Source organism: Silurus meridionalis, chromosome 8 (genome assembly GCF_014805685.1).
Source record: "Silurus meridionalis isolate SWU-2019-XX chromosome 8, ASM1480568v1, whole genome shotgun sequence".
NCBI lineage: Eukaryota > Metazoa > Chordata > Actinopteri > Siluriformes > Siluridae > Silurus > Silurus meridionalis.
Genome location: NC_060891.1, coordinates 17,778,354 through 17,804,140, shown reverse-complemented (window position 1 = coordinate 17,804,140; position 25,787 = coordinate 17,778,354). Strand labels below are relative to the sequence as shown.

The 25,787-nt window shown below is 36.7% G+C and overlaps 3 protein-coding genes and 1 long non-coding RNA gene across 4 annotated transcripts; all 4 read right to left on the bottom strand.

The window, feature by feature from the left end:
- Nucleotides 1–3,734: 3,734 nt before the first annotated feature.
- LOC124390401 lies at nucleotides 3,735–4,588 on the bottom strand. Its single transcript, XR_006926737.1, has 3 exons — nucleotides 4,436–4,588; nucleotides 4,311–4,367; nucleotides 3,735–3,910 (listed from the first exon to the last, which is right to left on the bottom strand). It is a non-coding gene; the product is annotated as an uncharacterized LOC124390401 (long non-coding RNA).
- Nucleotides 4,589–8,308: 3,720 nt separating this feature from the next.
- Nucleotides 8,309–11,938, bottom strand: LOC124389636 (cardiolipin synthase (CMP-forming)-like). Its single transcript, XM_046855037.1, is given in 8 exon segments — nucleotides 8,309–8,686; nucleotides 8,793–8,884; nucleotides 10,054–10,122; nucleotides 10,365–10,450; nucleotides 10,631–10,760; nucleotides 10,868–10,944; nucleotides 10,947–11,004; nucleotides 11,235–11,938. Coding segments are annotated over 8 exon segments (1,179 nt in total). The 5' UTR covers nucleotides 11,811–11,938; the 3' UTR covers nucleotides 8,309–8,595.
- A 410-nt stretch (nucleotides 11,939–12,348) lies between these two features.
- On the bottom strand, nucleotides 12,349–14,032 carry crls1 (cardiolipin synthase 1). The gene is made up of 4 exons (XM_046856020.1): nucleotides 13,277–14,032; nucleotides 12,907–13,044; nucleotides 12,670–12,799; nucleotides 12,349–12,492 (listed from the first exon to the last, which is right to left on the bottom strand). Exons 1-4 carry the CDS (start codon nucleotides 13,850–13,852, stop codon nucleotides 12,383–12,385), a joined length of 954 nt encoding a protein of 317 aa, XP_046711976.1. The 5' UTR covers nucleotides 13,853–14,032; the 3' UTR covers nucleotides 12,349–12,382.
- Nucleotides 14,033–14,716: 684 nt separating this feature from the next.
- Nucleotides 14,717–25,676, bottom strand: mcm8 (minichromosome maintenance 8 homologous recombination repair factor). The gene is given in 20 exon segments (XM_046856019.1): nucleotides 14,717–15,263; nucleotides 15,342–15,430; nucleotides 15,433–15,530; nucleotides 15,702–15,778; nucleotides 15,999–16,208; nucleotides 16,730–16,949; nucleotides 17,865–18,060; nucleotides 18,664–18,805; nucleotides 18,907–19,047; nucleotides 19,237–19,267; nucleotides 19,384–19,582; nucleotides 22,251–22,349; nucleotides 22,352–22,398; nucleotides 22,497–22,582; nucleotides 23,380–23,578; nucleotides 23,677–23,780; nucleotides 23,939–24,088; nucleotides 24,169–24,251; nucleotides 24,350–24,442; nucleotides 24,963–25,676. Coding segments are annotated over 20 exon segments (2,661 nt in total). The 5' UTR covers nucleotides 25,267–25,676; the 3' UTR covers nucleotides 14,717–15,170.
- Between the last annotated feature and the right edge of the window lie 111 nt (nucleotides 25,677–25,787).

Sequence of the window (25,787 nt, the reverse complement as noted above, 5' to 3'; positions counted from 1 at the left end):
AAGGAAACTCATATCATGTATGTAATAAGTGGTTAAATGTTTTAGGTGTTTAGGTGTAACTTTTTGTTTAAAAAGGATTATTATCATAAAGTATGGCATGAAAACCAAATAACTCCTTGTTTGGTTTAAATTAAACTGCAATCCAAAACTCTCATTTAGTATGACAGTCTAGGATTAATTATTTCCCTTTTTGTGGCCCCACTGTTTGAGTGTTTGATCTGCTCAGCTGTGTTGTGGGACTACTGTTCAGCCCACCTTTGTAACTCAAATAATTGTGGTATCTGCTTCTCATTTAACAACATTTAGTTTGATGTCTTGACAGCTCTAAAGCCATTGAACGACAAGGATCTAAAAGCTTTACGGCAACATGGTTTGTCCTAAGTACAACAGTGTGGAAATGCTGGAATTATCATTCAACTGAATTTGAGTTTTAAAGCTACAAATGGGACTTTTTAATGTTTATGGCTCTTGTAAACTTTTAAACTCTGACTGCAGAGTGTCCACTGAAATACATACGAATCTTTTCATTATACGGAAACAATATTCAAAGGCTTTGAGTTTGTAACAGGTAACAGACCTACGGGCTACAGAGCGGCACATTCCACAGTGCAGTTCTCACATTTAGGCCAGTATGTTCCCGCTGCTAAAGGATGAAAGGAAAGATTTGAATGGGAGGCAGGTATATAATCATTGCTGGCAGAACAGCATGTGATGCAATCCATTTTGAGGATTTATAGACTGACATGTGGAGACATGATCAATGCTAAAGTCTAGAAATAAGCACAGGAGAGCCAGACTGTATATTGTACTATCTATAAGGTACATAAGTGTAATCAAGATATTGGCCTGTTTCTAGAATCACCACACTCATATATTATTTTTCTGTACCGTACAGGTGCATGGGCACAGTTGGTTTTTGTAATATACTATAATAACAGAGACACAAGCTTATTATTTCTTAAGCAGTTTTACACATTTATTTGAGATTCTCCCCCTCCCCCATTTTAATATTATCAACAAGAAAAGGATAAAGGTCAAAAATGCACTTTGCTGGCACCTGAAGGAATCCAACTTTGAAAAAAAAGCGATCTTTTTGTCAACACAAAGGCCTGTGATGATGTGGATCAGTGAATGAGCAACATAATTACGCTGTCCATTCATCAGTCTGCCCTGTTACTGAACACTCCAAATGAATACAGCATTAAAATGGAAAAGGGGAAAGTACGACTTCTTCAATAGACTCAGAACATGCAGCGGCTTGATCCACGCAAAACCACCATGCACTGGTGTGACAGTCCATCTGCAGCATCCCTCCTCTATTTTCCACCCCAATCTCTGCTTCTTTTTCTCTCTAGTTTCTGATGTATAAGAGGCAGGTGCCTGTGCCCCAGGGGCTTGGGACAGCTGCCATATTATTTTGTTTAGAAAGACAATAGGACCAGTAAGGTTTCAGATTACCGAGGATGCAAAATAAGACACCAAGACGTGTTCACTGTTCAGTTGGGGACTTCTTCCTGCCGTGTCCATGAAGAAAAAACTGTTAGCCAAACAATACTGGCATTATGGACGGCGCTTATTCCTCACACAATTATCACAGGTGGTTAGGTGAATAAAACATGCCATTTATCTGTTGATGCATGTCTCGCTCCTCTACAGGTTTTTACCCCCTCTTTTTTTTTGAATTCCCTCATAAACGTGCAAATCTGCTTTGCCAATGTGGTAATACAATGATGCAAAGTGGACTGAGATTGTGAGAATTCAGAAATTAATCAAAGATTTGTTGGATCTGTGTTCAAAATGAAAGGTATTAAAGGATTGGGGCCTGTTTTACTAAAATTTAGCATGTTTTTTATTTTCATTATGGCATTTCTGTACTTAGCTGATACCATATGTGTCAGTCTGTTGGCAATATCAGAGTTTATTATTGTAGGTTATAACTAACCATCAGCAAGGTCATAGAGGCTTGATGTAGGTAGGCATACTAACACTTTTGTACTATGTTGTGCAATACACAGTAAAATGGTTTGGCTTCAAAAAGCAGGTCTTAGGTTGAAATCATGATTTAGCATGTCTAATAGCTGTTAATGATAAAGCCTGGGAGCCATTTTCCTTTTCTGTGGTGTAAAGCTTAAAGCTTAGAGGTCACTGTCAGTTTCAGCAGTTAAAAATACATCTTGAGTTAAGCAATAATGTTTTTTAAGCCAGGTGTGTTTTGAGTAAACTCAAGCACAAGACTCATCAGGCAGTAGAACAGAAATTACTCACATATTACTGCAAATTACAGAACATTGATGGTATCCTCTAGTCACAGCAACTTCTTAAAGGCTTCATGAGATAATTTCAGAAAAACCATGTTCTGTATAAAAGAAAATATATATATTATTTATAATTCATATATATATATATATATATATATATATATATATATATATATATATATATATATATATATGAGTTGTTTAATATAAAACTACATAATATAAAAGTATAATATATACTTTTTAGTACAGACATCACAAAGACTGTTTAAAAAGAATAGTTTAAAGAGATAGAGTTGCATCAATATTTGCAAAATTCAGTTATCCAAGAAGAAAATGCATAAGCTACAGAGGTCTGTCCTTTTTTTTTTTCTTCACTTTTTGGGTTTGTATTGTGTTTAAATTTTGGGAGATGCTGCCCTCTGCTGAGATCAGACCCAGCATAGATTGGGCTTGAAATGTACTGTATATTGCATATTAATATCTGCATTTCTTATAACTGGCATAAATGAAACTAAATAACACATTAAATGCATTAGCAAATCAATCATTTCAATTTAGAGTTATGGTTCTTGGTCCAGTGTGTGTAATTTAGGAATTCAACCATGCAGCAGTATATTGAAGGGCACCATGCACACACACATTATCAGGCACCTTCATCAAGTTCTAATTCTGCTTAACTAATCTACCCTTTATTTAATAGGAGGAAAACAGATGATTTATAGGAAATTTATATGAAGAGAATTAGTGAAACTCAAGTCAAATAAATACCCGAGGTCAGGATCAAACCAGGAACCCTGTCGCAGCAACACTCAATTCAATTCGTGTCAATTATGTACCCTTTCCAGTTTAAATTACATTTGCTATATAATAAACAAAATAAAGACACCATCTTCTCATCTTTCCAGTTGACCTTACAGTAATGTATTAACTTTGCTGAGTAGTCACCTCATGCTGATAAACCAAAAGAACATTTTGTGAAGAGGACCATTACATTTATGACTACTAATTGTCTTCTGCAGAAATTATTAAATATTAAATACTATTATTATTATTATTATTATTATTATTTCCTAATTACAGATCCAGAAACACAGCTTCCAAATCCTATGCTGCAATCACCCCATCCCATTTCTGATATTATACATTTTATCCTTGTGTATATGTTTGTAATGACTATAAAAGTGCTTTTTTTGTGCCATGCAGTTATACAGAGATCAGAGAATCTGCTTTTAATGAGTCACACAAGAATTCAGCCTTTGCATTTATTAAGTAGCCATTAGATTACTCAAGTATCATGGAGCTTACGCATTACTAATGACACAAAGAAGACAGCACAGAATGACTAACCTTAAAAAAAAAGCATTCATAAAAATTACCTTTTTTTAGTATAGTCAATAATGTGTATGATATTTAGTCTACATGAAGTCTAGATATAATGCTGAACTATATGGCAAACGCAAATGATTATAGTAATTTGAAAACAAACCACATTTATTTTCCCAATGGATCAGGAGCCTTTTCCCAGAAAACTGGGCATGTGGCATAAGTACACTCATCCTCATTCACATCTAGGAACAATTTTCCTTAATGAATCCACCTACTGCCTTTTTCCAGGAGGCTGGGAGAAATCCAAAGAACCATGAGAAATCCTACATGGACAAGGGGAGAATATGAACATGCACAGTAACCTGAGATTAGGATAGAGTTGGGGACCCTGTATCTGTGAAGATATTGCTTAAAGATCTTCTTGAACAATGAAGATCTTCTATTTTTAGTAAACCCACATTGTGGACAAACTCAGATGTGATTTATTTACATTTACATTTGTGGCATTTAGCAGACACTCTTGTCTACACTGCAATGCTAGATTACAAATTTAAGATAAATTAGCCCACAACAGCCTACATACATTATTATTAAAGATTTTTATTTAAATAAATTGAAATTGGTGGTTCCTCAGATATTGACTACTGTTGGACTATAATATTGATTGATTGTTTGATTGATTTTCAGTGCAGATATTCTCGAAGGCAGAGCTTCTTCTCTCACCTGGCATGTAAGTGGATGAACTTCCTCTGGCTGTCTGAGTCAATGGGTGTCATCAAACTGAGACATAAGACAAAACTGTTCATTTAATTCTTTGTCCTGCCTTTTTCTTTTCATGCTATACTTACATCTCCTTGTTATATGCTCAAGAAAGCTGATGTGTCCCCCTGAAGGGGTCTTTAGATGGTCTGTAGAAAGGTCTTATGGCAGTGTGCTGTCAATTAGTAATGCAGGTGATGGCCATGAGAAGACTGTGAGCTGAGTGAGCATGGCACAGTTATTTCTACTGCACAGCTGAGAACATTTAGGGCATGACTCATCCAGCCTAATGAATGCTTATGCTGTGAACACGCCCCATCGTGCGCTCATAGTGTGCTTCCAGATCATGACACACATAAACGACACATTGTAAATTTTTAAAAGTACACTACACATGGTAGTAGAATGTCATGGCTCATTAGAGTATTAGTGCAATCAAAAAAAGCACACTGGGTTTTTTACTAGGTTAAAAAAAAGGCTAAATATTGCGTTTTTAATAGTCTTTCCAACAAATCATCGGTTGGAAAACTAGCAAGAATTAAACACATTTAGTTTAAGAGCTCCTGTGCCACCATTTGCTTATTTAAGTGGTGAGCAAAGTACACAAACTATGTACTTGAGTTAAAGTAAAGATTCAGTAGGTAAAATATGACTCCAGTAAAAGTGCTCCCTTTAAATGTTCACTTGGGTAAAAAGTACCTTCAATTGTGCTTAAGCATCCAAAATACAATGATTTATTATGGCTATAATGTTCCTGTTATCATTTTTGTCATAAGACTCTTGCTTAATCAACTCAAAAAACTCTGTTACTCGATACACAACAATCTATTAATAGAATTATATTAATGAGTCAAACACTGTTCGATTATCATGAGCCCACAACCTAATTTTTAACTACTTCAGAAAAACCATGCAATTAAGGCCACAGATGTTGTGTGGCAGGAGTTTCTTTAATCAGCTGTTCCTCTTAAAATTGTTTTTATCAACTGACTGATGAGTGAAAAAAAAAGAGGTTTGACTTGTGAAAGTTGAAGTAAAGGTCTCCACAAATGGAAATATTTCAGTAAAGCACAGATACGCAAAAAAGCTACTTAAGTACAGTAACGAATTTGATTTAATTAGTTACTGTCCACCACTGTCTCATTTACTGCATTGAAGTGTTCAGGGAGAAAACATGAAACAGAGTATAACCTCTTCTTGAAGATGTCTGCAATCTGCCTGCAAGTTTACCCACAAGGCTTAAACATTTAAAGAAAAATAGAGGAAAAAGCTCCACATAATAAGTTACTTTATTGCTTTCAATTCTTCTAATTTACGGAACAAAGATGTGTTGTTAAGTTTACTGTTAAGCAACATACAATTGTCAAATAATTTAATTTAAATCTAATGAAATGTAAATGTAATAATATTTTGCCATTTTGGACTCTGCCCACTGCCCTAGGAGTATTAAACTACACTCATAAGATTATACTTATATGCTTTTTATTTTTATTTTTTGGAAACAAGAAAAACATTACCACTGCTAGAATAAATTATGATCCTGATGTTCAGAAGTCAGGTGGCAAAAAATGGAAATCCAAATGTTTTCTTTGTTTTTCATCTTATGTAAAGCTGACAATCTGAAACAGGAACTACGTTTAATGGCATCAACTATATAGTAACATTACTCAGTTCCTTCTACTTGGCAGATATTTTTCCTCTAAATCAGAAACAGAGCACACTGTTTCAGTCTCTGACAGCTTTATATCATAGCATAAACTGAAGTCATCCTGCATTGTATTTAATGCAGCTCACTTAAAATAGCTCATGATCTACAGTAACTCTGACTTTGGTGGAGTAGGTTTCATGAGCTGCAGCAGCTGTAACCCACCACCTAAAAATCCCTATATGAGTTCTGTTTCAACCAGTTCCCTGTAAAATGTCACATAATTAGTTGATGTCACATAATTAGAGTTAAACTGTGTGCAAGTGTCACATGTTGGCAGTATACAGCCTGAAAGCCGAGAGCTTGTTAGAGAACATACTAAAACCAAAAAGCTTTATGAAGAGCAAAGTTAGTCAGTACATTTTGCAAACAATACTGATTTTTCCCCCTGAATTTTAAATTCTGAACTATTTAATGTTCAGTTCCAGGTTGTAAAACTATAAAATGTAAAAAGTGAATATTTAAACACCATCACAGCTTCTGAAAATTCAGAAATCAAATTCAGACTTGGTGTGGTAGTTAATAAATCTTATATAACAATATTTTCCTCTTCTGCATTAATACCATTAAGATTCTATTTATTTATGCTCTTATTGAATTTTATAGTACGTCTTGGAACATGTTTATCGACAAAAATAGGTATTTTAAAATCTCGAATTTTTTGTTTTCAGATGATTATCATCATTATAGTGACACAATTTAGAACACCAACAGAATTGTTGTACGGATTGTATAGTAAGGATGTGCTCCAGGCCTCCACCAAGAAAACAAAAATTAAAGCAAAAAAAAAAAAAAAAAAAGATTTCCTGAATGAATGTCGCCCCCTCCTGGAAACAAACACACAGTACAATGACGATGCGAACTGGCTAGGACAGGGGCTGGCAACCATGCGGCTCTTTATAAATTGCTAACATCCAAATACAAAATAAACCACACCAGTGCCACCTAGTGGTGCAACTAGGCAACTAAGTTACATCTGCATAAAACAACAAATTGTTATATTCATTTAAAGGTCAAATATGTTTCGCAGCTCAGGGCAAATTTTATTTGGTGGGAAAGGGGCCAAAATGTCTCGTTTGCTCGCAAAGGATGCAGAACCCTGGGCTAGGACAAGTTCATCACGTTAGACTGTTCTTACAGTCAACAATCGGATTTATAGATACATTTTTGAAAATCAAATGTGTAAGATATTTAGGTAAAATATAAACCCTGCTAAAAAGCTCTCTGGACAACTGTCGCATAGCTTTTACTGGCCTTGTAAAAAAAAAAAAAACTTCTGCTGTGCATGAACTTCAATAATAACAAAAGGATTTATACAACCATCTGCTTATTAAAGCAATTCTAATAATAAGTCAGTCAGTCATGTAGCAGCACTTTAGTTAATGTTCACGTCTCACATCAGAACTCAATCTTTCCTTCAAGGTGAAAAGAAGCACAGGGTGTACAAGAAGAGGAAGAAGAACAGGAATATGAGGCTACACTGGGCAAATAATTGCCAAAATCGAACCATTACAATTAAAAACAGACCAAAATACCAGTCTCAGGAGGTATCAACCCCACCACGATCGTATCGTCAGCTCATGTTTGACGTGAGAATTAACTGAATCTCTTGACTTTTATCCGCATGACTGTATAGAGCAGAGGTTCTCAAAGTGTGGGGCGCGCCCTCTAGTGGGGAATAAACACATGACAGGTGGGGCACAACGAACGGCGGATTTATAAAATTTAAAAAAAAATATATATATATATATATATATATATATATATATATATATATATATATATATATATATATATATATATATTGTGTTCTTCATTTATCTTAAAAAACTTAATACACTAAAAGCAACTACAGACAAACAATTAGGGAATTAATGCAAGTAAAGAAGTGCAAGTAGTTTTCTGTGGTTGTTGTTGTATGCAGCACCAGGGTTCAGTGGGAACGTTGTTTTATTTCACTGTGTAATGAGTCAATTTTACTCAATGCCACACTTGATGTTATTTGATGTTATTGATTTAGGACTCGATATTTCAATAAATTAGACATTTCTAAACTTGAAGTATTTTATTAAGTTTTTTGGGGTGATGAAGTAATTTAATAGACACACTTATGTCTATTAAATTAACTATATTATAGTCAAATTAAAAATGATAAATATTTATAAAATACAGCATCTAATGATTTAAAATGCTGCTTGTGCCTTTGTGTTCATTTACTTATCATACACAACCTTTTAAATAACGTTCTAACAAAAACTGGTTTTAAAGTCAGTTTTTAATCAGAAAAACTGTGGTGGTGATGATAAAAAATAACTTTCCACAGAAGTATAGACAGTGATCTTACTGGGTATAATAGACAGCTGTGGTTCACTGAGATAACAAAATAATTGGAATCAAAAGTTTTCTGTACAGTAATAAATTTGTCTCTGAAGCAAAACTGGACCTCGGCATCAATCTGAAGCACATCCACAGGCAGTCAGTAAAACGATTCGAGGCCTCAATCACCTTGACGTGTTATCAAGTTACAGCAATGACATCAGAGCGCTACTTCCTGTTGTTCAGTACTTCAACGGTTTTTCTTCCGTAATGGTAGTAACTGTAACCAGATGCTACAGTCGTCAAAGCGGTGACGTACCTGTAAATAAAAGATATACTGCAAATTATACGCCCAGAGACGGTCAGGCCTTGTGTCAAATATTGAGAAATTAAACATTTGTGAAATGGGATGAGGAAATGCTTACCATAGGGACTGCAAAAATACACTGTCAGTGTAGTGGAAGATGGGAGCTGCGAGAGAAACAGCCACCAGAAACAGCTGGATTGCAGTGTTGAACTGAAACAAAAAGTAATGTTCAAGAAAATTTATTTTGCTTGTATATTAAAGTGACCATAGATTCAGGTTTTAAACACTTATGAAAAGAATGAACAACAGTGTTGAACAAATGGTAAAAAAATTGAAAATATTTACATTGACAGTTTTTATTTACTATGTTTAAATTTAATGCACTTTCTGATACATAGATAGATGGATTAATGGATGGATGTGGATCTGGACTGTTGCAACACACTATATAGATACAAATATGGACTCATGATGTGCTTTTTAAAAATCCCATTTCACATTCAGTCCTCATTTGCTGTTATAATAACCTCCACTTATCCTGGAAGATGTTCCATTAGATATTGTAGTGTGCTTGTGAAGATTTGTGCCCATTCAGCCACAAGAACATTAGTAAAGTCAGGTCCTGATGTAGGGTAAGGAGGCCTGGGGTGCAGTCAGCGTTCCAATGTAATTCCCTCATTAGGCTTGAGGTCAGAGTTCTATAGCAGGACACTCCAGATTTTTTACTCTAAACCATGTAAACCATGTCTTCATGGAGCTTTTCTTTAGTGCTGATTTCATGAGCAGGTTTGAGTCTCCTAGTTCAAGTGAAGTGAAAATTTAATGCCACTGCATTTACTACTTCGTGCCTCCTACTTTGTGGTAAATGTTTTGGGGAAGAACCACATATGGCTGGAAAAGACAGGTGTCCCAATACTTTTGTCCATATAGTGTATAGAAAAAAACAATATGCAAATCTGTACTATAACTCTTTTGTTATTAATAGGATACTTCATAGTTAAACACATCGAGAGAAAAGAAGTTTGTCTGACTTAATTGTGTTTTACATGTGAAGGCCAGAACACCACCACTGGCCAATGACTTAGTTTTCTTGAGCAGGGAAACAGAATGATCTTATACTTGTTCATTTCCCATAATCTGTGCACTAATGCAGTTAACAAGCCTGCCATAATTTATTACATTACAATAGATACTGCTTTTTTTTAGTAGTAACAATTTGATTTCCATGCAATCAAACCGTGGAACTGGGTAACACAAAGGAGCTTTTAAGCGCATGGTGAAATAACTAATGTAATTTGTTCACCCTTTAATGTATCAGATATACTAAAGCACTTTCATATCAAACTTTAAGTGACACAATATCAACTTTAACACAATACCTTGCTTATAAGAGTTGGTTTAAGTTGAGCAGTAGTGTAGCATGGGTTGAAAAACTTGCTGAGAGTTACCTGTTACGAGAAAGACTTGTTACAGTGCTATAGACTATTAAATATTGTAAGCTTAAATTACTTTATCATGATAAATCACATCATTATGCTGAAGTTATGACATGCTTCATAATTAATAACAACTTTTGTTGCAAAACCACAGTTTTATTATGAATAAAGTTTTTTTTTTGTTATGTATTGTTAGTTATTTTGTATTATCTCCTGAGTTGCCAAAACAATTATGCATTTTGATTCCTACTTACTGGAGGAGGGACAGTTTTGTAACGGACGTAGAAAACTGCAGCAATTAATGCAACATCCCTGGCAATCACCAGTGTCGTGAGTGGTACTGTAGAAAAGGAAGCTTACGATCAAATATATAACAGGAGTACACTGCAATACTATGGAAGACAGCATTATTATTATTATCATCATCATTATTTATTATACAATGGCTGTTTGTTCTTTCTGTGATTATTACTGTTCATAACATCAAGGCAGTAATAAAAGAAGTGTTATCGTTGCCAACCTGGGATGATCTGTGCATAGGTTAAACTGACATACAGCACACTAACGAGGATCTTATCAGCAAGCGGATCCAGAGCGCTACCCAGAGCCGACTTCTGATTCGCCCAGTTTCGTGCAATGTAGCCGTCCAGCTGTGTAACGAGGGACACTATAGAATTGAGTCTGAATTTTCCAAAGTGAAAGAGCCGTTTTCAAATATGTATCATGAACTCATTATATCACAATGCTTTTATCTTACCAAGTCAGTCGCTCCTGCCAAAGCGAACAGTCCAAGAGACACGTGAAAATATTGTTCCATGATTAAATAACCCAGATTGGAGACAGTACAATCCTAGCCATGCAAAGGAAGTTGGGGATTGTCCATGGATTTTCATACTGTCAAGATATATGAAGAGAATTAGTATGAACGTATTATAATTTCATTTATAATTTAAAAATAATAAAATTGGAAGGTAACTGGAAAGTACCGTCATGGGTACTGTTTTGTGTAAAAAAAAAAAAAAAACACCACCAACATAATCAAAGCATGCAAGCACAGTGCCATGAATCTGTACAGATATAAGAGGCAGTATTGTGTGGTTTGAGGCTGAAAACTTTCTAGTTACCAGTTCTTTAAACTGCACTTCGTTAGATGGAGATGATGAGGAGGAGGAAGAGGAGGAAGATTGACTGTTGTCTTGATTTGGAGTTTTCGGATCTTCTTTAAACGCAGGTTTTCCAGGTGCGGTACAGTATCCCTTTAACTTCGAGTGAAGGCCAAAACTAATCCCATCACTCAAAATGCCCCTGAATGTCTGAATCTGATAGTTAGAGATGTTAGCATTTGGTTTATTCAGTGGAGTCTGGTTTGTCCTTGCAGTCAGCTTGTTAATAAATGGCAGATTTGGGGGAAATGTTGCCTCCACAACTTTCTCGACAAAGAGCACACATTTGGGCCGACAGCCAGGGGAGGAGAACTTTGCTTTCAGTCTCTGAAGAGGTTTGGTTTCTGTTGCAGCAGGTGTTAGTTCAGTGGTGTGGCGACATTTCCGAGGTGACCCTTTCCATTCTCGGACATGTGTGGATCTTGCGGCTTGACCGACGCTGATCCGCGGTACGTGCCCTTTCGCACAACTTAGCAGGTGCTTTCTGGACAAAGCTAAAAACATTGCTAACACTAAATTTACACCACCATATTGCATGAATTATATCCACCGAATCATTATTTGCTCCATTTCTCATCTCGTAAGCACAGGTTTGGGCTCGATCCCGTCATTATCATTATCCATTAAATCTGATCCATTTCCACAGCTCGCCTCCTGCTCAACGTGTTTTGTCCTGCCGTATTCCGGACCAGTTTTTGCGACAGTCGTCAGTGAAAGCGGCGGAAAAAATAACTGCACCTCATTTCATGTACGTATTAAAGAGAGCAGTATGCTATTAAAAATGCGCATGTGCAGTAGGGCACTTTATTTATAATCTAAAGATATAATGCGTACTTTAATATATTTTATAAAAGAATGCAGATACATATCATTAATAGATATCATTAAAAGGTTAATACATATCTTTCTTTCATTTGCAATAACATCTATTTAAGCAAAACAAATGTTAATCCATACTAAAAGCTGCAACTCCAACAGGTCCACATTGTAAACTTCACAGTTGATGACTGTAGAATCCAAAGCTCCCAGCTTTGGTCATGAAGTTTCCGTCCTGTAGATTTTTATGTATTGTTAGTTATTTTGTATTATCTCCTGAGTTGCCAAAACAATTATGCATTTTGATTCCTACTTACTGGAGGAGGGACAGTTTTGTAACGGACGTAGAAAACTGCAGCAATTAATGCAACATCCCTGGCAATCACCAGTGTCGTGAGTGGTACTGTAGAAAAGGAAGCTTACGATCAAATATATAACAGGAGTACACTGCAATACTATGGAAGACAGCATTATTATTATCATCATCATTATTTATTATACAATGGCTGTTTGTTCTTTCTGTGATTATTACTGTTCATAACATCAAGGCAGTAATAAAAGAAGTGTTATCGTTGCCAACCTGGGATGATCTGTGCATAGGTTAAACTGACATACAGCACACTAACGAGGATCTTATCAGCAAGCGGATCCAGAGCGCTACCCAGAGCCGACTTCTGATTCGCCCAGTTTCGTGCAATGTAGCCGTCCAGCTGTGTAACGAGGGACACTATAGAATTGAGTCTGAATTTTCCAAAGTGAAAGAGCCGTTTTCAAATATGTATCATGAACTCATTATATCACAATGCTTTTATCTTACCAAGTCAGTCGCTCCTGCCAAAGCGAACAGTCCAAGAGACACGTGAAAATATTGTTCCATGATTAAATAACCCAAGATTGGAGACAGTACAATCCTAGCCATGCAAAGGAAGTTGGGGATTGTCCATGGATTTTCATACTGTCAAGATATATGAAGAGAATTAGTATGAACGTATTATAATTTCATTTATAATTTAAAAATAATAAAATTGGAAGGTAACTGGAAAGTACCGTCATGGGTACTGTTTTGTGTAAAAAAAAAAAAAAAAAACACCACCAACATAATCAAAGTATGCAAGCACAGTGCCATGAATCTGTACAGATATAAGAGGCAGTATTGTGTGGTTTGAGGCTGAAAACTTTCTAGTTACCAGTTCTTTAAACTGCACTTCGTTAGATGGAGATGATGAGGAGGAGGAAGAGGAGGAAGATTGACTGTTGTCTTGATTTGGAGTTTTCGGATCTTCTTTAAACGCAGGTTTTCCAGGTGCGGTACAGTATCCCTTTAACTTCGAGTGAAGGCCAAAACTAATCCCATCACTCAAAATGCCCCTGAATGTCTGAATCTGATAGTTAGAGATGTTAGCATTTGGTTTATTCAGTGGAGTCTGGTTTGTCCTTGCATTCAGCTTGTTAATAAATGGCAGATTTGGGGGAAATGTTGCCTCCACAACTTTCTCGACAAAGAGCACACATTTGGGCCGACAGCCAGGGGAGGAGAACTTTGCTTTCAGTCTCTGAAGAGGTTTGGTTTCTGTTGCAGCAGGTGTTAGTTCAGTGGTGTGGCGACATTTCCGAGGTGACCCTTTCCATTCTCGGACATGTGTGGATCTTGCGGCTTGACCGACGCTGATCCGCGGTACGTGCCCTTTCGCACAACTTAGCAGGTGCTTTCTGGACAAAGCTAAAAACATTGCTAACACTAAATTTACACCACCATATTGCATGAATTATATCCACCGAATCATTATTTGCTCCATTTCTCATCTCGTAAGCACAGGTTTGGGCTCGATCCCGTCATTATCATTATCCATTAAATCTGATCCATTTCCACACAGCTCGCCTCCTGCTCAACGTGTTTTGTCCTGCCGTATTCCGGACCAGTTTTTGCGACAGTCGTCAGTGAAAGCGGCGGAAAAAATAACTGCACCTCATTTCATGTACGTATTAAAGAGAGCAGTATGCTATTAAAAATGCGCATGTGCAGTAGGGCACTTTATTTATAATCTAAAGATATAATGCGTACTTTAATATATTTTATAAAAGAATGCAGATACATATCATTAATAGATATCATTAAAAGGTTAATACATATCTTTCTTTCATTTGCAATAACATCTATTTAAGCAAAACAAATGTTAATCCATACTAAAAGCTGCAACTCCAACAGGTCCACATTGTAAACTTCACAGTTGATGACTGTAGAATCCAAAGCTCCCAGCTTTGGTCATGAAGTTTCCCGTCCTGTAGATTTTTATGTATTGTCTGCATAAACACACGTGATTTAGCTTATCAATGATTTCAAATTCCCTCCTAGAATGAAAATGATCAAAAATTATACATAAAGTGCTCCTACACAGAGTAGTAGAAAAAATATGTGCAGGACAGGGGGTACGATCAGATATCAGGGTTGAATACATGTGCTGTAGCCCAATCATTGCTTTAAACAATTTGTCAGGTTCCTTCTACCCATTAAAAGGACCTTACAGACCAGATATTTGTCTGGTCTGTATATATATATATATAAGTCTTTGAGTATATTGAGTACTGATGCTGGCATGGTGGTGTGCTTGGCAAAGAGAAACATTGCATGGATTTATAAAAATATTTTTAATGGCAACTTTATTAGACACAACTAATACAGCCAGGTGTACAGCCAGAGATGATAGTTCACTTTTCACTTTTAATCAGTGTTGTAATACCTGCTCCACCACTGTTGGATGGATATTTCTTACTTAGTTTCACTTCAGCATTACTCTAGGATGGTTCTCATTACAGAACAGATGGGCTGCATGTCAATAATCATGCACCTATATGATGCATGTATCTAATAAAAAGGTCAAGGAGGGTTGGTACAAGTTAGGTGTACCTTACAAAAGGAGCAATTGCATGTAAATACATAAATAATGAATATAAAAATATACAATGAATTCTTAAATTTCTTAAATGTTTATATAAATATGTATCTGTAACTTGTAACAAACAACATAGCTCCAGAGAACAAGCATGGATAAAAACATCAAATATTTTGTGAGAAGTTTTAATTCAGACAGTTTGCAGCTGGTATGTTCTGTGTCCTTTTTTCAGCAGGTAGCCTTGTTCATTGAGGGCGCTGATAAAGCCTTCAAAATCAACAACCTGAAAAACATTGTGTAATAATGTAATAAATATACTTTTTAAAAGAGCTGTAATATACACACAAAATAAAATCATTACTTGAACTTGGAGGTCTTTAGCCAGCTGTCGTAGGTCCTGAAATTCAAACAAGGTTTTATGGGTGCGCTCAGCAATTTGGTTCAAAGCCGCACAAACTTCTTGACTTTTGATCTGTTGCTCATCCCAGACCCAAGCTGAGATCGGTCAAAATCAAGTCGTCCAAATTCGTCCGAGTAGGTATCTGTCAAACTTGTCAAAAGAACACAATCCATTTAAAACATTTTAGCAAAACTATTTAATGTAAAAGAGATTGGATCAGTTACTGTTCAGAAGTGCCGACATTGCTGAGAAAAAAAAATCCTACCAGACAGAAAAAAATTTGAATCTTGATATAAAATCCTTCATGGTGTTATTAGTTACCTGTGTTTCATGATCTCCACCACATCCTCTGCATCACTTTGAGTAGCTTTTTCTCGAAGCTCAAGACGTGCTCTTGCCTTGAAACCAGAAACAAAATATAATCTTGCACTGAATTGAGCTGTTCGAAGAAAAGTTATCAGAATAAGCTTAAGAAAATGTAAACTGTTGAAAGAATGAAATTGTCAATAGGAATAAGCAAATAGCCTATGCTGTTTAGAAGCTGTGTGAGTGTGCGTGTGAGTGAGAGAGAGAGAGAGAGAGAGAGAGAGAGAGAGAGAGAGAGAGAAAGGTAGCAACCTCTGTGAGGCGGATGAGGGACTCCAGCTGGCGAGTTGTGATTGGCGTGCTGTCAGCTGATTGGTTCTGCTTGCGCAGTTCTAGGTAGAATTCTTGCAGGACCTGAGCAGCTTCGACTGAGAGACTGGGGTGCACATAATGCCGAGCATAGCCTACATATTTACGCAGCAGCTGGTGAGGAATTGGGTCCAAAGTCTCCCCAAGCAGAACCTAAAAGTACAAATATAAAATAATAGTAATGTTAAATTCAGACATAGATAATACTCCTTACAGTTTTGTTTGTCTCATTTTTTTTATAGAAGAGAAAAGAAATGATTGATATAGCACATCTTTGTGGTTTAAAAGAATTCTATTCTAATAAACAGAAATATATGTTTTAAAAATAAATGATGTGCATTACTCAATTGTTTAATGATTGATATAGCCAAGAACGCTTCCACTTTTTTATAATTGTATTGACTGCAGAATATCTAGTAGGTATGAAATTTCATGAACTAATTGATTGCAAAATTGGCATCCTATCACAGTCACTGAATCCACAAATGTTTGTAAATGCAGACTGCATGGATAGACGCTTTCATTTATACACCTGTTGCAAACTGGGTCTGATTAAAAAACCTAAAGTCAATAAATAATAGATGTGTCCCAATATTTTTGTCCATATAGTGTACATTCAAATGCTCGAAACATCAACAAAATAAATGGCTTTGCAAACCAATACAATCTGTTACCTTTAATCTCTCTGATAGAGGCTTGTTCGAGGAAATCTCTAGAATGGATATGTTGGACTCTTGTATGCAGGCCCTGGTGGCTGTCAAACCACTAATCACGTCTTTCCTTCCTCCACGCATTGCCATGACATGTTCTGACAGCATGTGGTCATGGTCCTCATTGGGAATGTCCAAAAGAATAAAGACCAGATCAAATCTGGATAGCAGAGCACTGCCCATTCTACAGAGGAAGAGGGAAACTTTCAGTGTGTAAATACACTTGTTTATTAGCTACAACTAATGTACCATAAACCCACATGCCCTGGCCTTTTCTCAGATTCAATTACTATATAAGCAACTATGTAGGTATACAGCCAATATTTGTCAGCACTTTTTACATCATTAGTCAGTGGGATGGGGGAAAGAAAATATTGGTAAAACAAAAAAAGCCACTGCCATGCCAATGGTTTATGCATTTTTACAAACAAATTTGTCTTAGGTCTGTGTCATGGGAAAAAGCGTATTCTGGAGCCTGTTCGCACCAGGTATTAATTGTAAATATCTTTCTGGTGATATGAAAGATGTTCCCACAGTATTTTAATGTGTGTTGGATGTGTCTCCAATAACATGGTTGCAAATCTATAAAATCAACTGGATATTACTTTAAAATCAGTTTAAAAGAGTTTAAAGCTCATGCCTGTAATTTATTCTATTTAACAGTATATTTTTTTTTAAACACTGCTGGCAAAAAAACTAAACACACTTCTAAATGCAACATGTTTTGTTAAGAATGTCTATGCATATGAAAGGAGACTATGTGGCCACTATGCATGTTTAAATATAGAGATTAATAGTATGTTTAAGTCGTGGACAACTAAAGAATTTGATGTAGCAACAGCAAGACTGTAAATAACACCAATCCAAAAACCCCAACATTAGTAATCATTACCTTTTACACTACAATTGTAACGCAGCATTACTATCTCTTTTCTTACCTAGTCCTTTGGTAGTTCCTTTGCACAAATTGCAGTTTTAACAAGCAGGTGACAATTTACAACTGATGGCCGACAGTGAACACTTTATTTAAACAATATGTTTTTCTGTTCTACATCACTTATTTTAAAAAATCAAGTCTACTCAGGAAGGTAATGCTTACTTCAGGTTTTCAGATACTGTCTTAGCCTTGTTGTAATGTCCTCCCACTGGGTTTGCTGCTGCAATGATGGAGGTGCGAGCTGGAAGGGTACAGACAATCCCAGCTTTGGCCAAACTTATGCTTTGCTGCTCCATAGCCTCCAACAAGGCCTGGTGCTGATTTCCCATTTTATCAAATTCATCGATACAGCAGACACCTGGAGACACACAACAAAACTCAGCTGCATGAGTACATTATGTGATAATATATGCAATAGTAACAATGGTTTGTGGACACCTGACCATAAGATTTGTATGTGCTTTTTGAAAATCCCATTCCACATTCAGTCCTTATTTTCTGTTATAATATCCTGCACTCTTCTGGGAAACATTTCCACTAGATTTTGCAGTGTGCTTTTGGAAATTTGTGCTCATTCAGTCATAAGAACATTAGCTTAGTCAGGTAGTAATATAGGGTGGGGAGGCCTGGTGCAGTCAGGTTCCCATTCATCCTAAAGGTGTTAAATATAGTTGAGTCAGAGCTCTATAGTAAGCCACATAAGATCTTCCACTCCAACTCATGTAAACAATAGAGCTGGCTTTGTGTATGGGGGAATTGTCATGCTGGAACAGATTTGGCTCTCTGCGTTTAAGTGAAGTGAAAATGTAATGCTACTTCATCCATAGACATCCCATACTATTTTGTGACTCCAACTCTGTGGTAACAATTTTGGAGAAGAACCCTTTTTTTTGCTAGAAAAGTCAGGTGTCCCAATACATTTGTCCATATACTGTAAAAGTGTGTCAGATTATTTATGTACCTTGATCTCCTAAAACTAAAGCTCCAGCTTCTAGTGCATAGTCTCCAGAACCACTGTCCCTGGACAGAGAGACAGTCAGGCCTGAGGTGGTAGTTGTGTTTCCGCAGACGTAGATACCACGTGGGGCAACGTTACATGCTGCCTGTAAGTACATTTAAGAAAAAATTTTGATAAATTTCATAATCAATTTATGATATTTCTTTGGATCATATTAGGATATTAAATGAGAGTTGAAATGTGTACCTGTAGCATTTGACTTTTGCCAAGTCCAGGATCTCCTACTACTAGCATGTGTGGGTCTCCTCTTATAGGGATTCGGTTCTTATCATCCACATATTTATGACAGCCACCAAATAAAGCCAAGATTAATCCTGCCTTAACAAGCTACAAAATAACAATCAGTCAACAGTGTTTTTTATCACCCATAAACACAACCACACACAGACACATACAAAATGCACAACAGACACACAGATATGCAAACAGGCAAATAACAGACACAAACAGCGGCATATGCACATACCCACACACATGCACACAAACAAGCATGCAAACACAGACACAAAGACATACCAAATGCCCATAGATGGCTGGACAAAGAGAACTGCAAAAAATAATTTACATTACATTAGAAGTCTAGTCACTCACATAGAACATACTGTTTCTTATCTTATCTTTCTAATTGATTACAATGCAATTAAAAAACAATGTTCCCCTTACTTGACAATTAATTTAAAGAGGTCTTCTTGTGCTTGAATCTCCTGGATGGCATACAGATCTTTGAGTGAAAACTCTACCGATGCCTCCTGGCCTTCAGGCTCAGATGCAGACTTGTTTTTTTGTCCTTTTGAGTTGCTGATAGATTTTGCTTCTATGTATAAAAGAAACATGCACTTGTCCTTTTTATTTCTTCCAAACCCTGTAAGCACACAGAAACAAACAAGTAATGCATTACTATAGCTGACGAATGCCTCAAGTCATGGGTTAGCATGACGACAAGATAACACAGCCGCTTGCGAAATGGCGAAAAGTACAGATCAACCAGTAGCAGGAAAAAGTGTGGGTCTCAAGTCATCCAAGGCAATGGGAGCATTTTATAATAAACGCAACAAAGAAGACTGAAGCCTGGAAGTTATGCAAAGCGGAGCTTGTGTGGCATGGAAGTACCACAGGGATGAACGAGCACATTTAAAGAAAACAGTGGTGTCACAGATGAAGGAGAAAAATCAGCACAGTAGGCATAAACTGTATCTTAATGAAAATGGTATAGTTTATCTAAGCGATATTGTGTAAACTTTGTGTTTGCTAACTTCAGGACAGTCGCACTAGATCTGTTCTGTCATGACTTGTGAGCATCAGGTTGTGCAATCACCTCGCTCGAAACATAGTGATGGATTTAATAAAAACGGTGTGAACTAACTAAATCTATGAACAGCAAATAACAGCAGCAGCAAAGAATTAAATTTTTCATAACTGTTGTGGTTTTCAGCAACTTCTTATGCATTTGTACATCAATGCATATAGTTTCCTTTTTTTTTTTTTTTTTTTTTTAAATCAAGCCTGTTAGCTTGCTTCCTTTTTCTTTAATTCCATTTTTTATAGCATTTGTCTAGAACAGTTAACTTATCTGTTTTCAAACTTTTTTTTTTTTTACAGAAAGAAACAATCCAGTATGAGTGAATTTGTTCAAGGAGAAATCCCCCATGCACTCCTTAGAAAATGTCCAAATTCAAGATGTAGTGTAAGGTTCAGGGAAAAGGTTAGACAGGCTCGGTGGTGAAGGGGTGCTGGATGATTGGGCAACTACTGCAGAAGTGATAATGGAGACAGCTAGGAAGGTACTTGGTGTGACGTCTGGAAATAGAAAGGAAGACAAAGAGACGTGGTGGTGGAATAAGTAAATGCAGGTTTGCAAAACAGGATTGGGATTGACAATCGTAATAAGAAAAGTAGCCAGGGGTACAAGGAGATGCAGCATCAGGTGAAGAGGGATGTGGAAAAGCCAAGGAAAAGGCATATAAGGAGCTGTATGTGAAGTTGGACACTAAGGAAGGAGAAAAGGATTTGTATCGATTGGCCAGGCAGAGGGACCACGTTAGAGCAATAAAGGATGGAGATGGAAATGTGTTGACTAATGAGGAGAGTGTGTTGAGAAGGTGGAGGGAGTGTTTTGAGCAGCTGATAAATGTGGAAAATGAGAGAAAGAGAAGTCTGGATTATGTGGAGAAGGTGAAGCAGGAAGTGGATAGGATTAGTAAGGAGAAAGTGAAAGCATCTATTAAGTGGATGAAGAGTGGAAAGTCGGTAGAAGTCTGGAGCTGTTTAGAAGATGGCAGTGGAGTTTTGAAACAGATTCCTCAACAAAATTTTTGGAAGGTGAGAGGATGCCTGAGGAATAGAAAAAGAGTAGGGGGTACCGGTTTTCAAGAATAAGGGAGATGTGCAGACCTGCAGTAACTACAGGAGAATAAAGTTGATCAGTCACATAATGAAGTTATGGAAAAGAGTATTGGAAGCCAGGCTGAGAGAAGACGTGAGCAAAAGTCTGTGAACAGTATGGTTTCATGCCGAGGAAGAGCACTACAGACGCATTATTTGCTTTGAGAAAGTTGATGAAAAAGTATAGAGAAGGTTGGTAGAAGTTGCAGTGTGTATTTGTGGATTTAGTGAAAGCGTACGGCAGGGTGCCGAGAGAAGCGTTGTGGTATTGTATGAGGAAGTCAGGTGTGTCAGAGAAGTATGTGAGGGTGGTGCAGGACATGTATAAGGACAGTGTGACAGCAGCAGGAAAGACAGACTGTTTTAAGGTGGGTGTTGGATTGCATCAAGGATCAGCTTTGAGCCCTTTCCGGTTTGCAGTGGTGATGGACAGGTTGACGGACGAGGTCAGACAGGAGTCGCCATGGACTATGATGTTTGCGTATGATATTGTGATTTGTGGTGAGTGTAGGGAGCAGGTTGAGAAGAGCCTGGAGAGGTGGAGGTACGTGAGAAGGGAATAAAAGTCAGTAGGGGAAGGACAAAGTACATGTGTGTAAATAAAAGAGAGGGCAGTGGAGCGGTAAGTTTGCAGGAAGAAGAGGTGGAGAAGGTTAAGTACCCGGGGTCATCTGTGCAAAATTATATATATATATATATATATATATATATATATATATATATATATATATATATATATATATATATATACACACACACACACACACACATACAGTGATATAAATTAGGTAAAAACAAATAACATTTAATGACTTAACAGATTAAAGCTGACAGTGTGTCCTCTGTGCATGAGTCTCACACTGGAGGGTCCATCACTGCAGAGTAGCTTAAGCACAATGACAGCCAGTTGAGCCTACATTTTACTACATGCTTATTTTAAAAATCAGCAGAGATGCATTTTATATATATATATATATATATATATATATATATATATATATATATATATATATATATATATATATATTATAATGGTCTAAATTCAAACAAAAATGATTTTTATGTTGAGGAGCTGATTTCTGTTCTGATTTCACCCAAAAAAATTCAACATGCCTGACATCACAAACAATGTGCACTGAGTTACTGACCTTCCTCATTAGAGACTTTAATAACTCCTGAGATGGTGACCATGTCCCCTGGTACGCAGCTGTCCACTAAATCCTGCGTAAGTTCACACTCGATGGTCCGGGAATACGTCCTGATTCACGCTGGTCATCTGATATCAGCTCCTGAACCCTAAGAAATACATTTACTGATTAAACTGTTTACAGGGGGAATAGAATAAAATGCAAAATTAACAAGTGTGGATGTAAATATAAAATAAAACATCATACTTTATATTCTGCCAGTCCACCGTCACTGTTAGTGGTGAACTTCTGTTTGGGGTAAAAGATCTTCCACGACATTCTCTTTGTAAACACTGCAAAACATCAATGGTCTTATTGCTTTCTTCTACTAAAAGAAACAGAAGCTACAGCAACTAAATGGTATTAACATTTAATATTTGGATAATATTGAACCTTGAATAACTAAGAGAGTGTGCTTTATAGGTACCATTTAAGACACAAGAGAAAACAGCAAATTGCATTAAATTACAGACATAAAATAATGACACACCAGAATATTTAAAATAAAAGAAAAAACATTATGTGGGCAAACTAAGATATCAAGCTGTACATTTATTAGACCCAACATTAAATCCCTCTTTTTGTGCCACCAAAACAACTAAGCAGCCAAGACATGGACTCCATAAGACTCTGAAAGTGTGCAGTATTAGGTATTTGGCACCTAGACATTAGTAGTAGTTCACCCCACAAGACCTGCTGTAGGAGATGCAATGACCCAGTCTTCTAGCGATCATAATTTGGCCTTTGTAAGACACTCAGATACTTACACTTGCACATTTTTCCTGCTTCCAAAAACAACGTTGAACGGTCTACACACTACTGTATATCTCAGAACTTGACAGGTGCCATTTTAACAAGATTATCGATTTCATTCACTTCACCCATCACTGAATTTACTGTTATAGTAGTATGTATGTATCTATATCTCCTTTGTCTATTGCCTTTGTCTCCTTTGTGCTTTTTTGATGATATAATCACAGATGGCCTTACAATTTTTACCACTAAACAACACCTGGTGTAAAGTGAAACTTGCTGGCAGATCACAGAGAATGCTGTAACTTTCTTATAGCCAAGATAATTATTTTTTTACCTTCGTGGGTACAGTGTATTTCCCATCAGGAAGAGCCAGACTCTGAGTGTCACCACACAAATTACAGATGAATGCCATCTTGCTGCATATAGGTTTGATGTTGCTTACTCTCACCACAGTTCCTCTAATAGCCACAAACTTGCCATATAAACTGGCTTTAAGCATCTTTAAATGGGTGAGAGGCTCATAGTTATAAATCCTAACAAAAAAAACAACAAAGAAACTTTAGTATTATATCACACTGACCTCAAATATCACTAATGATGAACTCCAAATAAAATATAAAAAATCCAATACCTAGCATTTATGTGTGGTATATTAATAATAGGGGTTGCACCTGCAGGAAGCCCTTCCTGGGCTTGGATCTCATCAGCATGCTTTTCAAGATCCTTTGTCAACACCTGTAAAGAAAAGCACAGGATGGTCAGATTTCTATTTCTAAATAACAGACTTATAATAGAAATCTTTTCATGGAGTTGATATCCAAAGATTTTAAATAAAACAATGATTTGTGACAATTCAATTGCAAATGTTTTTGTCACAATTACCAAACACACACCTGATGAATGGCGAGGCCCAAGCAGTCAAGTATCTTTTCAGGCATGTCTTTAAGCTCACTAGCAAGATCAGGTAATGCTGTAGAAATCTGTTTGTTCACAATCAAGTCTTTGTAGTCTACCAAGATGCTGCCTTTTCTTTCAATTTCATCCTGATGAGAAAAAAATGGCACATAACAGGACAAAATACCATTGCATGGAAAAATGTTAACATATTATATTCAAAGTGTACCTTGTCATAAAGATCTATTTGTGAATTGAAGTATTTTTCAAAGGCCTGTATCTTCTCAACATAAGGTGAAGATTCAATAAAACCTTAAAAAATAAATAAATAAAAATAAGACGAGTTCATTACATTAGAAAACAAATACAAACCACAGGTGTTGATCAAAAAATAAACACACTATACAAACCTTCTGTAAAGTAGAGCCTCCATCCTTTGTAAGGACAAGTTATATCAAGTGTTGCTTGGGTTGCATGAGGAACTGGGAGAGCAATCTCTCCACCTATGCACAGAATGATAAAGCAGCCATCAGTCCGGTCAGTATATTCCAGGCGACTGAGACATTCAGTTTTCTATTTCTAGATTTATTTTTCCACAAACAGATCTGTGTTTTCATTGCAACATTATTTATAGGATTTTTTGTCTTTGAGTTAATAAGGTTTAGAATAAACCTGTACAATTCTGCTGATCAGTCAAACGGTTTTATGAAAAAATTAATTGGCCAATTAACATAATTGTATTAATAAATGCATCCTTTGATCACTGCAACTTTATTACAACAACAGTAAGTAGAAACAAAATAAATCTTCACAGATATATATTTTCTGCTGTCAATGTGAGTTACACTGACTGGCAAGACACAGATAGATTGGATGAATGGATGGATGGATGGATGGATGGATGGATGGATGGAGTAAGATAAGCATTATATATTTAGTGACACTGAGATCTCGTATTAGTATAATATATCAAAGGTGGAACTGCGTATAAAAACCCAAGTTAACGTGAATCCAGATCCTCACCACGTTGTGTGTTGTTGGGTGGATAAGTGTCCTGTCCTCTTCCCCATGTATGACCTCTCCAGGCTCTTCCATCTCCAACAGACTCTGCACTTTTGCAACCACTAGAAGAACCTCCTCCACCTCTCCAGGAACCTCCTCCACCTCTCCAAGAACTTCCTTTACCTCTCCAGGAACCTCCTCCACCTCTCCAAGAATTTCCTTTACCTCTCCAGGAACCTCCTCCACCTCTCCAAGAACCTCCTTTACCTCTCCAGGAACCCCCTCCACCTCTCCCGGAACTTCTCCCTTCTCCATGGCCATTCATGTTCCTCCTGTTCCTACCAGAAATGTAGTTACTTTCTGCAGGCTAGTGGAAGTGGATTAAGTAGAACATGCACGACTGACAAATTATATTCATATCACATTAGCTAACTTGGTATTATACATTCTGAAACAATAAACAGTCTTTTAAAGTTTGCTGCGTTTCTGTCTACACTCGAGCGATGGTGTTCACAGTATGAGCAACACTTCAACTTTGGCGGCAAAACGTCACTTCCGGTCTGTTTACCGTTCACGCGCTTAAGCAATTATTTATTATTAGTTATTGTAAGTTATTTTTTCTTATGTCTACACGAAATAGTGTCCAACTATTGACTGAAAAAAACAACAAAAAATATATATGTTTCTGAGCTTGTTTCTGATTCGAAGAAATGACACGCGTAATCAGAGTATAGCACACGTCAGCCTGCAACGCGTTGCCAGGTCCGTGTTTTATATTCTTTTTGAAGCTGATTTGTTATTTTTACTAGTGCTATTTTGTAATTTTACATAGGATAGATTGTTTAT

What these genes read in the sequence shown, in the direction of transcription:
- crls1 (XM_046856020.1), bottom strand. Translation starts at nt 13,852, where the DNA reads ATGCAATATGGTGGTGTAAATTTAGTGTTAGCAATGTTTTTAGCTTTG. An exon ending in TGGCAGGAGCGACTGACTTG is followed by an intron (nt 12,800 to 12,906) that starts GTAAGATAAAAG and finishes CTCGTTACACAG; the next exon opens with CTGGACGGCTACATTGCACG. An exon ending in CTATGCACAGATCATCCCAG is followed by an intron (nt 12,493 to 12,669) that starts GTTGGCAACGAT and finishes CCTTTTCTACAG; the next exon opens with TACCACTCACGACACTGGTG.